This window comes from Anolis carolinensis, chromosome 2 (assembly GCF_035594765.1).
Source record: "Anolis carolinensis isolate JA03-04 chromosome 2, rAnoCar3.1.pri, whole genome shotgun sequence".
Lineage (NCBI taxonomy): Eukaryota > Metazoa > Chordata > Lepidosauria > Squamata > Dactyloidae > Anolis > Anolis carolinensis.
The window spans coordinates 235,204,688-235,219,779 of NC_085842.1; the positions used below are offsets into that span (position 1 = coordinate 235,204,688).

The 15,092-nt window shown below is 38.4% G+C and overlaps 1 protein-coding gene across 7 annotated transcripts in view; it reads right to left on the reverse strand.

Moving 5' to 3' along the window:
• ccdc171 (coiled-coil domain containing 171) overlaps positions 1 to 15,092 on the reverse strand; it is a 214,925-nt gene that overhangs the window by 50,708 nt on the left and 149,125 nt on the right. For 6 of the 7 annotated variants that reach the window (XM_062971894.1, XM_008103172.3, XM_008103167.3 and 3 more), the window contains one exon: positions 5,749 to 5,880. In XM_062971894.1, coding sequence (XP_062827964.1) covers positions 5,749 to 5,880 — 132 coding nt within the window. Of the gene's footprint in view, positions 1 to 3,987; positions 4,048 to 5,748; positions 5,881 to 15,092 lie in introns of all 7 variants that reach the window. The other variant, XM_062971895.1, reaches the window with a different exon arrangement.

The window sequence follows — 15,092 nt, forward strand, 5'->3', positions numbered from 1 at the left end:
CTTCAAACTGTTGACCATGAATATCTGTGTGTTTTTACATGGCTGTGCAGAATCACAGTTTGAATGGAAAATAATGAGGAGTGCTACCACCTGGAAAAAGCACTTATCTTTGCCTTCAGAAGTATTCTACGGTACATTTTCTAAGATGCAATATTTGCCACAATGTTCAGAACAGACAAGAAACAACATAATTATCTTAGTATTTGTAGATAGATATTTCCCCTTGGGCCTTGAATGCTTATTTTCACAGTACTACCAGTGCTATTGAAAGAAGCGGAAAAATGTACTGGGAACCTAACATTAAAACTTACATTTATCTTTGCCCAATTGATTAGAAGAGCAGGCTTTTGCTTCTGTGTACAATACGATATGATAAGCCATGACTACATCGTACATGGATGCATAATTTACATAAAATAAATGGAGGACATAAGCCCTTTATAAATTTATAATGATTATACTCTATCACTCAGAAGCGATGTCAACACTCTAGTCTGCTACTATAAAACTAATAACACCCCTCTTACATTTGTATAGCAGTTTTTAAACAAAAGAATGGCAGAGTGGTTCAACAATTGCAAATTGTAGACAATTTGCATGTAACCTGTCTATACGTGCAGGCATCTAACAACAGCTTCCAAAGTCAGAAAAATAAATGGTATGAATTCAAATTTACATTCCAGAAACTAACTTCCTTTGGAAGAAATTTGTTTGTACATCCATTCTGTTCTCTATGTTTTCCTTTCCTCACATAAACCATAAAAACCCATTCATAAGACAAAGGACCACTGTTTTTCACCAAAAAAATTATATTTTTATTTAGGGTTTTTTCTCCATCCTGGAGACACATAAAACCAATAGAACAAAATCCCACTCAACACAGAAAGGCAGGTTCACACAATTAACTATATTTCAGGCAGCCACCTTATAGCAACCCAAAGCCTGTTTTAAATGGTTTGCAATGTGCCTCATATGGAGCCCCCAGTGGTGCAGCAAATTAAACTGCTGAGCTGTCGAACTTGCTGACCGAAAGGTCAGTGATTCAAATTCAGGGAGGAGGGTAAGCTCCCGCTGTTAGCACCGCTTCTGTCAACCTAGCAGTTCGAAAACATGCAAATGTGAGTAGATCAATAGGTACCGCTCCGGGGGAAGGTAACAGCGCTCCATGCAGTTATGCCGGCCACATGACCTTGGAGGTGTCTATGGACAACGCTGACTCTTCGGCTTAGAAATGGAGATGAGCACCAACCGCCAGAGTCAGACACGACTAGACTTAATGTCAGGGGAAAATCTTTACCTCATAATTATAGATTCACCAAGCACAATTTCCTAGTGCGAGTCAGAAGGTGAACCTATTTACAATTATGCATTTCTGCCATGCTACCTTTGTCCCAAAGTAACTTCAGTGTGGAAAAACTGTTCCATGTATACCATACCTGATGTCTCTTCACCAAATCATCGACTTATTGCACACTAGGTAAAGACTTAGGACATTATCTCTTGCAGCCCCCCCCCCCCACCATTTCTTAACACTTCTGAAATAGTTCCCTGATGAATAATCATGGGTTCCATCAAACAATGTAGACAGACTTCCGCCTGTCATCCGTGATGCATCGTTTGGGAACAGTTTTGACAGTGTTAAGAAATGGAGGGATAGGAGATGGGTGAAATCATCTTCTGAGCTCATGATTCATGTGGAAATGGGAAAAAGCGGAGGAAAACACATGGGGTGGGATCCGTCAAATTTTCCCACGTTGAATCGCTTCAGTGCCGTGGAGTAATGGGTGGTCTCCTACCAAGCATTGACTTTTTTCTCCCAAAATCCTGTTTCATGAGCTTGGCATGGTAAATTAAAAAAACTAATTTAATGATGAGAAATGCTGAAATTTCAAGATATTACCATTTTGTTTTTCCTGTCATTTCTCCTTCATAGTAATCTTGGCTTTCAAATTGTGCTAGCTTTTAGTTTCGGGTTTCTGCGATTGAGAGGAATGAGATTGGGAGGAAAGGAGAGGAGCCCAGAGAAGGGGGCTCTTCCTTAAGAATGATGCCTTCTGTCTCCTCAAAAGTAATGGGATTGGAGAGAAAAGTCAAGTATCCCAAAAGTTTTTTTCCAACGTGTTTTTAATGGAGTGGGCATGTGCCAAACCTGAAAATGGATGATTTTGGGAGAAAAGGCAAGAAAGAACATGGAATGGGACCTGAGAAATGACACAATTTTAAACACAATGGGACAAAACATCACAGTAAGATGATGCTTTCTCCCCCTCATGGTATGAGGTCCTTAACTGGACCTCATTAAGGACCCTCATATGGCTCTGCTTTTATAGAACATGAGTATGAATAATGAATGTGTGTGGTTCTAAAGGAGGAGGAGGACCAAACAAATGTGCGTGTAGTTTAGATTTTTAGTTACCTTGAGTCTGACTTACTGAAGTAAATAACCTGAAGAAATGTGAAATGGAATTGTGATGTAAGAGGCCATATTATACGTGACCTATAAAAATGAATGACAACTATTTGATCAATCATAGAAACCAGTGGATCCCATTAGATGCAGATTAAAAGCACTCCCTATCCCTCTTGACTCTAGCCTTTAAAATCGATCTTATTCCTGTCTATATATTTCTTACATGTTCTGTTGCATAATTACACCAAAGTAAATGAATTTGTGGCCCTTTAGGAGTTTTAGTATCACAACTTTCACCATCTCTGATCTTAGCTACACTGACATGAGCTGATGGGAACTGGGGTACCACCTTGTCTGGAGAATCAAATGTTCTCCCACCCAGATGTTACAGTAAAATCAAACTTTGGGAGCGTAGAAAAAAATGCTAGGCACAATTTAAATTAATACTGTGAAACTGCAACAACAATTAATTGTTTGGAGAATGCCACATTATCCACCAGTGCATTATTAAAGTAAAGTTGGAAAACACTTGAAGTGTGTCCATGTGAGTTTGAGGGAGAAGAGCCAGGCCCGTAGCCAGGATTTTGATTCGGGGGGGGGGGGGGGGGGGGCTGCGTCTGGGTGAGAGAGGATCTACCCTAGCAACCCTTTTGTATCGTTATCCCAATACCCCCATGCATATAGGATATATTGAGAATGGTGAGCAGATCATGATATGAATAAACATAACAGTTTAAATAATAAATGTAAGGCCTTCTCACGGACCACCCTGAGAATTTCGGGGGGGGGGGCTGAAGCCCCTCAAGCCCCCCCCCCCCAACCCACTTGGCTACATGCCTGGTAAGAGCCAAAAGGAAAATGAAAGAATTGTGACCTTTATCTGATTTTGAGAGACAGGGTGGCATAATGGTTTATGTATTGGACTGTGACTGTGGAAACCTGGGTTCAAATTCCTGCTTGGCCATGGAAACCTACTGGGTGACTTTGAGCAAATTGAATTATCTCCGCCTAAAAGGAAGGCAATGGCAAAATACTTCTGAACAAATCTTGCCAAGAAAACTCTGCGATAGGTCCAACTTAGGGTCACCATAAATCAGAAATGATTTAATACATACATACATACAACAACAACAACAAGATATACTGGAGCATCCTTCAGCACCAAATATCCCTTACTTTACTTTGTAATAAATGAATCCTGTTTTCTACTCTTAAACCTTCGGGATGCAACAAAAATATATATTTTAAAATCAATAATGAGTAGGGTGGTTTGTTGATTTGCTTGTTTTTATGAGAACGAGCAGTTTTCAAACATGAAAATAAAACAATGATAATATTAATTATTATTCTCTTTGTTTAATTCCCAAAAGGGAATTAAACAAAAATTCCTAATACTTTCTATACTATGGAATAGCTTTCTAACACAAAGACGACAATACTGGCACAATATGTTGATTATAGGTTAACAAAATACATATGTACAGCATTTTAATGATCCCTCCCTCTGGTTGATACCATTTTGGTGTCAATCATATGCCCACTTGAGAATACAACCCAGGGAAATCAGTTCCACTTACTTTCAAATTGCTGTGCTTGGATTACTGGTTTCAGTTTTTAACACTCTAGGACACAGACATCTGGAAAATCCCAGAAGTGACAGGGACAAAATATTTTATGTCATCTGAAAAAGAAATCTGATACATCTCACGCAGCACGCAATATGGACATGCCATTCACCCCAGGTTGTTACCTTTAGATCAGCTGCTGCAAATCAGAACAAATGGTAGAAATCCCAAGCAGTCTATTACCAAAAAAGAACCTAAGTCTTTAGTAGTAAAGGTAAAGGTAAAGGTTTCCCCTGACATTAAGTCCAGTCGTGATCGACTCTGGGGGTTGGTGCTCATCTCCATTTCTAAGCCGAAGAGCCGGCATTGTCCATAGACATCTCCAGGTCATGTGGCCGGCATGACTGCATGGAGCGCCGTTACCTTCCCGCCGGAGCAGTACCTATTGATCTACTAACATTTACATGTTTTCAAACTGCTAGGTTGGCAGGAGCTGGGGCTAACAGCGAGCACTCATTCCGCTCCCGGGCTTTAGTCTTTAGTAGCATGTACAAAAATTTGGAATCTTTCTCTATCAAAAAATAAGATATGATGTTGAGGGATCTGTCATTCCAGAATTCTTTTAAAGAATGCTTAAAGCAGCTATAGACGGGGGAAGATTTTCAGTGAGGGTTGCTTCACCACCTACATGTCCCAAGATCCTATTCACAATTACAGCACTATATTTCACTTTAACTGCCATGGTAGCATCCTACCTAATCCTGGGATTAGCCATTGGGAGGAGTAATTCTGAATTTGCAGTCAGCCAGCTGTTACCATTAAAAAAAAAGTAAGATTGGACTATAGATATGTTGATGTTACACAGGGCTTGGTTCTCAATCCACATCATAATCAGTTGTGCATTTTTATATCAAGTAAAAGTTCTCTAACACAAGGGACTCTTGGGGGCAATGTCCCAACTATGCTTATTAGTCTCCCGGGATATATTTGCACCTTGTTTTTTTTTCTACAGTGTAGACTCTACAACGACCACGTGATATACCTAGGAGATGGCACTTGTGCCAATGGTCAAAAGTTCGAGCATTGGTATTGTTTTCATTACTGTGTGTGTGCAAGATCCTTTCACAAATCAATTGAAAAAATATTTGGCAGAAATAAAGTAACAGGAACAGGGACTTTCACTCAAAGGTAGGAGCACGGTTTTCTGATTTAGATACCTTGACAACTATATTCATTGTCCATTTCACTTGTCAGGGTACTTTCCATCATCGTCAGTGCCAGAAAGTGTCAGTCAGTAAGGACTAAAAAGATCAATAGCCCTAGAATCTTTTCCCAGCACATGAACAACTCCAGCTGGTGTGAAAACAAGTAACTCCAATGCTCTGCACTCTGAATCCTTTTCTCCTGTGTGACCCCAACATTGATGACATCCTTAAATATTGATCTAGGGACAGCTACTTTGTTTTTCTTTCCTTTTTTAATCCCCTTGGAAAACACTGATGGAAGAAAAGCAATTCTAGGTTGATCTGGATATTTTAAAAATAAGTTTGCTTGTTCACATTGCTCTTTATATGTACTATGCATAAACTTCTTTGCAAAGTAATCTTCTTGCTTCCTTAACATTCCATAGTTAGAATACTGTTGTGATTTTGTTCAAGCACCTTTTAAAAAATTACTGCCACTCTGTTATTGAAATGTTTTATTTTCAGCACTTTGTGTGTGTATATGTCTTTAAACATTTGGTTGTAAAGAAAGGTTATTTAAGCATCTAACCTGGAATGCTACAACCTCTGGACCGCCCTTCAGCCCTTCCATTGCAAAGGTCTCCAGGTGCAGCTTTGGTAGCTGCAGGGTGAAGTCATTCCTGGTTGCCGCAGTCCGTGACAGCGAGATCTGATCTCTGACCTAAAAGGGAAAAAACAGTATCAATGGTAATTCCCCTTCAGACACATTAACTGGGATGAAGTGGGTCCCCTTGAGTCCACTGAGTGGACTTGCATTGATCGCTGGACCTGAAATCCATGAATAAATTTAGGACTAATTGATTTTTCGTTGCAAATAAATCTCTAATTCAGAGTGCAGGGGGAGAATGTTAAGAAGAAAAAGCATCCTCCCTTCTGGACTGAAATGAGAAGGGAAGGAAAGTCACTAAAGGTATGTGCACCGAATGCCACAAACACACACATACTAAATAATTAAATATTAAAATTACCCCACACATCAAGCACAATATATGTATAGCAATAATTTACCAAAATAAAGATGTGTCATCTACAAAGGGAGGAAATAAACATATCCCCCTGTCCAAAAAAAGTTCACTTATACTAATTTTATCGGAAAGTCTTATTTAAAAGCTTGGTTTTGGTTGTTTTTGAAATAGTCAATTAGGATGCAAAACTATATTTGGCAATGGGTATATACTGAAAATGTATATTGCCTGAGAAGATTATCAGAAGTATTATAGGAGCCTAGAAAGCGGCTAGTTCCAAATGTCAAATAAATTAATAGTAGACCTCCTAAACAAATAAGCAGTGCTGAGAGAAATCAGTATTTTTTTCCAAAGCACAAGTATTTTGGATTTAAAGCCATCCAAAAAGCAGAGTTAAAAAAAGAACAACAAAATGCTCAACACTCTAAATGAAAGATATCCATAGATATGTAGAGAAATATAATCTTATGCAGTTGGTATTGTACTGCCACCTTCTGTTAAGGTGAGAAATACCTTCACTTCAATCATGTCTTTAGTGAAGGTATGAAGTAGGTTTAGTATCCCTTATCTGAAATGCTTGGGACCAGAAGCATTTGAGATCCCCCCCCCCCCGAGATTTTAGTATACCTGTATATTCATATATGTACACAATGAAGTATATTGGAGATGACAGCCAAGTCTAAACACAAAATTCATTTAGGTGTCAAATACATCTTATACAGTTGGCCTGAAGGTTATTTTATACACAATATGTTAATAATTTTGCCTATGAAACAAAGTTTGTATACACTGAATCATCAGAAAGCTAAGGTGTCAGTATCTCAGCCACCCATATGGGTAATTTTTAGATTTTGGAATATTTGGGATTTTAGAATTACAGATAGGGGATGGTGAATCTGTACAACTGCTTTGGCAGATTTTTTTTTTAAAATCACCAGTTCCTGTGCCAATGTCAGAGTCTCATTTAAAAAAAACACTACAATCCTAGATGAACGACAGTGCAAGTCCCATTACATGCTATCAGACATCACAATAAATCATAAGTTTATCATCACAGTAGTAAACTCAAGCAAGTCTTGAACTCCTGCAGTCTCTACTTCCTCCTCCAGCATGGCTATGGGAGATTGCGCCCCTTTTTAATTAACAATAATTAGAACTTATAAAAGATACCTCTTGTAGACTCCTGCATCCAGAATATCCTAGCTAATTGAGTATTACAGTGGCTTAGGTTAAAGTCTTTAACATTCACTATAGTTTATTGCAACACAATAGCTCAATAACCCACAATTTGAAATTGGCTTGTTTCAAAGTTAAAACATAACTAGACTTTGTCCAGTATGAAGAAAATAGCACGCTGGAATTAATTAAAAATGTGAACTAATTTTTCCAGGATCCCTCAGGAGATGCCACAGGAAGGCAGGAAAGCAAATGAGGGTCACCTATTGCTATCATTGCAAGACATGGTTTGTCATGACAGCTCAAAGCAGACAGTGTCTTTTATTTCCATGCAAGCATACAGAGTCACACTGTATTTTCAGTAATCATAAGCAAAATGCTATCACATACAGAACATTGTTTCTGCTATGAATACTACTATCTATATCTATTTCTAAATTTCACCCTAGATGAGGTCAATTACAACACATATTACTAATATTCTACTTTTTATAGTGCAAGAAATAAAACTCCAGCAATAAAACTAGACTGCATAACCTTTTGTCTCCAATATATAGTAACATTAATAAAGTATCTTTCAAATAAAAAATAGTTGAGTTGTAGGTCATTACTTATTTTTCTACAAAACATTTAACTTTAAAAGGAGAAAGCAGAAAAAGGGGCCAATGCCATATACAACACATCTCAACAGCTCTATGTATACATGGCCTAGTACTAATGAACTTAGGGCAATTTCCATAAAAATAATACCAGCATAAATCACATTCTGAAACCCAATTTAAGTGATATTTCTTTTGTCTGTCCCCAGATAACCATATTTTAGGCAAAGCCTTACATTTAGTGAATTACTCTTTTGAATATTTTACTCACAAACCCTGTAATATTTCAAAAGTTAATTTTTCCACTAGCGGTTCCAATAGATAACCTCCACCACCACCAGTACTACATATAAACAGCATGAAAATACATATATATGCATTCTGTACTGCGATGTGCAAGTGTTAAGTGAGTTTTTACAGGTTTATAGCACTGGGTGCAAAAAACACACATTGTGTATCACAGTCTATGCGAATAGGGAGCCTTGCATTTTCTTGGTTGACCTAAACAATTCCTGTCAATACCTGTGGCTGCCAAACGTATGCACTATAATGCAATTTTTATAACAGCACAAGTCCTACACACGTTTCGACACACACTGTTCTGGGCTGAAGAGAGAAAAAGAGAGAGAGAGTCCAGTGGAACAAACGCAATCCTCAAGGGTCTCCTGCCAGCATGTGTAATTTTGTTCAGATGTTAATCTTGCCTATCGTAATACAAACGTGCTATTTTTCACTATATCTACAATAATACATATTTCACTTGATTTGTTATAGTTTATATATGCTAACTTTTCTCGTTCTTCATTGTAGCCCATATGCACACAGATAAAAAGAAAAACATTAATGTGGATTAAGGTACTAAGAATTTTATCAACATCAAACCACTAGTGTTTTGCCTTCTACCCTTCTGAACCATAGTCAATAGATCTAAATATTTTACTGCACCCTGGCCAATTCATTGTTTGATGTTTAAAAACGCACCCAGAATCAAAGAAAATTTATTAAATTTGAGCCCCCAAATGAGATACTATTAGCTTTGAAAGTCAAGTTTAACTGCGATATTGATGATTCTCTTTTTTCTGTGACAAAATTCACCAGGGAAATCCCTGATGTCAAAGTACCAAAGCAGATTGCTAATACTGAGGAGGGAGGGGAGGGGAGTGTGGGGGAGGCGGGAGGGAGAGAGGAAGCGGGAGGAAAACAATGTATACGCTATATGTAGGCAGCGGCAGGTCCTTTAACCCCATCTCAGTCTAGTGCTTTCTCCACCAGGGCAAACACACAAACCAGACAATAAAGCGAGCAACATGTATATCTTTCAAAGGCAGTTAAGTGTAATAGCAGCTCATCATCAGAAAGGAATGCGATTGTTCCTTAGATATAAATCTCTGGACACCATAAGTCCCAAACACATGTTTTAGTGTTTTTAATTATGTTACACAGAAAGGGCTGGAGTGTTCTTCTCCTGCTTTCCTCCAATACACGTGAATAATACTCAAAAATAGCAGGGGTTTCTTTCTGATAATTGTCTATGGTATGCATTACATTCAAAGTGAAGGAAGAAAAATGCTCACAGATAATACTGCTATTGTTTGTCTCCTGCCCCCAAAATAATCTTGTCAACTTTCCACAGCCCTCCTAGAGTTTGCGGATCTATGCCTGCATTGTGTTACTTTAAGATAGGAGAGTGCGGACTCATAGGGATGAATACTTCTCAATCCAAAATAAAACTGCTGCTCTTGAAACACTATAGCATGTTAAACAGAAGTGTTATACCATTACCTTCTCCCTAATATTGCAGTTTTTCGTGTGAAAAGATAAGGAAGTATAGAAGAACATTCCTAACTTTCAGCAGTATAGACACAGAGAGCTTTTCAGGATTGTACGAATGGCCCAGTAAGCCATCTAGGGTGCATCTCTACACTGTAAAATCAATGCAGTGTGTTACCTCTTTAACTACCATGGCTCAATGCTATGGAATCCTGGAAGCTGTAGTTTGTTGAAACACCAATACTCTTTGGTAGAGAAGGCTTAAAGACCTTTTGAGACCCCTTCCTACTTCAAAGAAATTTCAAGTGAAGACAGACTGTGTGAGTTACTCATATCTCAAACCCAATTTTTTGCTAAATAAAATTAAGATCTCACATTTTAATTTGATATTTAGTTTGGCACTACAAGACATCCCAAAGTTTTAGTGTTGACTCTCATTTAGTTTTAGTGTTGACTCATTTGATTCATTTCTAACCAACAACTACATCCTCTAGCGCAGTGGTTCTCAACCTGTGGGTCCCCAGGTGTTTTGGCCTACAACCAGAAATCCCAGCCAGTTTACCAGCTGTTAGGATTTTTGGGAGTTGAAGGCCAAAACATCTGGGGACCCACAGGTTGAGAACCACTGCTCTAGTGCAAAAGTTTAACTTGCAACTAAATGGCATCTTACCTCTATCTGATTTAACGCTATGCCTGTAGCAGTGCTGCAGCTGGACTAAACCAATGTGTTACTTGCAACAAGTTACTCCGGAAATTAGTGACCCTTTGAAGCAACAAGCTGGAAAGGTATTACTTTTTACCTATAATAAACAACAGTGTGATTCGTAATAAGATTTCTCACTCAGTTTAAGAAATAGTAAGAGGAGGAGGAAGGTCACATAGGTGGCAATGTAATATTACTAATAATATTACTATATAAAGATATAGTACAATATAGTAATTTTATGCTTATATTGTGCTATGCTAATATATATGTTCATTTGATTTGTAAGCCGCTCTGAGTCCCCTTCGGGGTGAGAAGAGCAGGATATAAATGTAGTAAATAAATAAATAAATAAATAAATAATGCAAGTGGCTTGTCTTTGGGAGGTATTGTATAGTTACTGGGTGTGGAAGGGAGAGGTTGAGGGAGAGTGGAAGGGAAGAGGAAGATACTACTGTACATAGTGACTTTACAATCTAACTTGGGAGAGGGGATATTAAGCTGCTATGGGATGTAATTTTAGGATTCCAACCTTCAAAGAGCAATACCAGAAGATACCATAGGGTAGCATTAAGTCTTATTTAGTGCCTGCTAAGACATAGTATGTGCCTTCAGGTTGTCTCTTGACTTAAGGCAATACTATTGATTTCATGTAATTTTCTTAGGCAAGGAATACTCAGAATTCTATCAATTTCTTCCTCTACAGCACCTGATATTCATTAATGGTCCCCATACAAGTACTAATCAGAGTTGATCCTGCTTAACTTCCAGGATCTGTAGGATTTGGTGACTTTAGGGTTTTCAGTTCTTCATGTTGAACAAGTCAGGCCAAATCTTGCATGAAGACTTACTTAGAGCAGACCTATTGAAATCAGTGAGTGAAACTTGTTTGATTCCATTTAATCGGTTTATCTCATATAGGATTAACACTAGATTTAACCACTTTTTCCAGAATTGTGTGTATAGACAGATATATAGTCCATTTTATAACGTTCCAAATTACACTTTTCAACCAGGGAGGAGTATGTACACAAGAAACAATAAACCTCTTTTTAGAAAACTGGCCAAACATATTACTGAACCCATTCCCCTCCTCTGTGCTATCTTTAGATGACAAGCTTATTCCGATTTTAGAATTTCCAGTAAAATAATGTCAAGAAGGTAGAAAATTAGGAGGTATATTACTTAATATTTCCATATAAATACAGGCCATTTATAGTATTCTCTTCATACATTGTTATTTGTATATGTACTAGAAAAACAATTCAAGTTAACAATTAAATGAAAAGATAAAGTCTGAACTTCTCTCCTTAGCTCAGGGCTTCTTTAATTTTTTCCACTGTGACCCCTTTCTGCCTGAGAAATTTTTATGTGACGCCAGATATCTATCTATACACATAATAAAAGTGAAAATCTGTATGTGTGTATGCGGTACGGGTGTCCATTCACACAGACAGCCTCCTGCCTCCACAAACAGGCTATAGGTCCCAGTGTTGTAGAGCCACCAAGTCACTCCCTCTCAGGACATTGCAGGTTACAGCAAGCACATCCCAGTGTGCCTTTCTCTCTCCATTTGCATAACCCCACCCACTGCCCCCTCCCTTAACCCTTTCCTACCCTTTTCTATGGCACACAGCAAACAGAGCAAGCAAGCAACTGAACATACTGGAAAGGTTTGGGGAGAATTCAGCATGATTTATAGGAGTTGTAGGAGTTGTAGGTAATGGGCTGTATAGTTCACCTGCAATCTAAGAGCACTCTGAACTTCACCAACAATGGATCTGGAACTCACTTGGCACACAGACCCAACACAGCCAACTTTGCATCCTGGTGGGTTTTGGGGGTCATTGACCTTGACATCCAGGAATTATAGCTCATCCATACTCAGAGAACACTGAATCCATCTGATGACAGATCTGGACCAAACTTGGCACACAAATTCAACATGGCCAACTAGGAATACTAGTGGACTTAGAGGTGACCAACCTTTATATCTGGGAGTTATAGTTTATCTGTATTCTGTGAGCCGTCTGAATCCCACCAATGACAGTCCTGGACCAAACTTGGCACACAGACCCAACACTGCCAACTGGGGGTAATTGACCTTGGCATCAGAGAGTTATAGTTCACCGGTATTCAGAGAACACTGAATCAAGCAGATGATGGATCTGGACCACATTTGGCACACAGACACAACATGGCCATCTGTGAATACTAGGGGAGTTTTGGGAGAGTTGACCCAAGATTTTTGGGAATTGTAGTTCACTCACATCCTTATGCATTTTCTAATGGAAGCATTCATAAAAAACAACAGGAAAGACTGAATTATCTTCTAAGAAATAGCATAACATATGACCAAACTGATGTTACCTAACATCCAAAAACAAACAATGTCCTTTCAAATAACCTGGGTACCGTCGGGTATCCAAGCTAGTAGGTATATAAAATAGGTATAAAAATCAAACTTTTACTGAAAATAAATCAGCATTTGCAAGGCTTGCTAAACAGACTAATTTTCCTTTTTATGTAAATGATGCACATTCTTGCTAAAACATTCATGTAAATGTCTAAAACGGACATTGGGTTTACTGTCACCAACCTTTCCTTACCCCAGCATTTAGTTAAGGGGACCCACTGTTTAATAAGCAGTGCCTTAGATCAGGTACTGGCTGAATCACACAATAGCACACAGAGTTGCAGGTGATATCAGAACCACTCCAAGTTTACACAATCAGCAGTTTGCAACTATTTCTACTTTTTCACTTTTTACTTTTTAAAAAGTTACTGACACTTGAAGAGAAAGGGGAAAAATGGAAGAAACACCGGGTATTGTGATTGTACTTGGCTGAGAAAAACAGCATGTGGATCCAATCAGATGTGATCTTTCAGGATGTGTGTTGACTGCCATGAAATAGGCAGAAACACTTCTAGAAATTAGCAGAAGTTTTGCCAATTTAAATCTAAACATTTAAAACTTGTATCAAGAGGAATCAATGCCTGTGTACTTACAAATCTATACGCCTTGGGCTAGCTAAGCTCTTTCAACTTAACTAAAGGGATGCTGTGAACATAAAATAGGAGAAGGAGGGAAGAAACTCATGTACGCTGCCTTGAGCTCATGAAAGAAGACTGAGAGAAAAATGTAAACAACAAAAAGTTGTTGCTTTTAAGATTCACACCACCTAGCAAATTCCACACATCAAGACCTGAGGAAGACATGCTATGACTCCAAATTGGAGACAAGGTCCATTCATTCATTAACTTGGAGTGGGGATCTCTTGGAGGAGAATTCACTTATATAAATATTTTTCACTTTTGCCAAAATGAAATACTTTTAACTACACATTAGAAAGAAGAAGGCATAAGCTATCTTAAAATGGGAAGGACTACTTCAGAGAGTGTTGAGTTGTCTTTCAGGAGTCTCTGAGCTGTATATTTCCTCCCTGGCAAGATGTTGGAACTAGATGACCATGAATGTACTTTACAACTCAACAATTCTATGCATTTTCAAGCAGAGATTGCATTAACTGAAAATCTCTTTTCCAGACTGAGCAAAATTCCAGAAACAAAATTTAAATTTAAGCTGGATATATTATCTTTCCCAGCACATGAGACCTGGCTCTTCCATTGAACAAACTATGAGCACATTATGGCTAGAATGCCCTGAATCTTCCCCCTGCAGCTACACATTGCAGGGTGTGATTGGTAATAGCAGATATGCTATCTTTCAGGAAACTCATTTGCAATTATTGAACTTCTAATTGAGGAACCCCTGATAAGCATTCCAGGAATCCTGGAGTTCCTAGGAATGCAGCTATAAACCACTGCTTTAATGAGGAAGGGGGATATTGAAGCCTTGCCATTGTTTCTAAACATTATTGCTGAAACAAATCCTGAAGCACTGCTTGAAGATTGCAGACAACCTAAGAGAGAACAGCAACCTGATACAATTTAATTTTTGTTAAAAAAATCACAGTATATTAAATTTTGCAAACATTGTATTTCATATCATTAAAAATAAAATAATGTACACAGCCTGTGACATTAAATATATCTGAATATTCAAAACCCAAGCAGTTTTAAGACAACACCTTTGACAAATGTAGATTTTCTGATTTACATCTAGAAGGGTACAAGAGTGATCAAGTTGACAGTCAAGTCAGTCTTTAGGGTTGCCACACTATTGAAATAAGTGTGGAATAAGACATTGGGCTGAACTCCTGTCTAGCCCTATATAATTCTGGGACTGTCATGGATAGCGTGGATGAAGGTTTGGCTGAACCCAGTGTGGAACAGCAACCTCCACAGCCACAACCAGAGGTAACAACTAGTCTTGTGCATTTGTATAGAAGCACTATTTGTTCCTTTTTGTTTTATTCGTAAGGCCCCATTTTCATTTTTAAGCACCTCTCCTGAAAACGGGTGCCTTTCCAAATGAGCTTTTCCATCCAAGGTCCGAAAAAAATAAAGATTTTTGGCCCACTGGCGGCAAGGCACCAGGGGCTACCAGGCCCTGTGGGCGTTACCAGGGCCTACATGCGAGCCTAATTGCTGGCTAAAACTTTAATAACTAAGCCTGGACCTTGTGCTCGTGAGATGCATGGACACTTTTGTAAATCTGGACTACTTATTCATGGATTGGATTCATGGACAAAGCTTT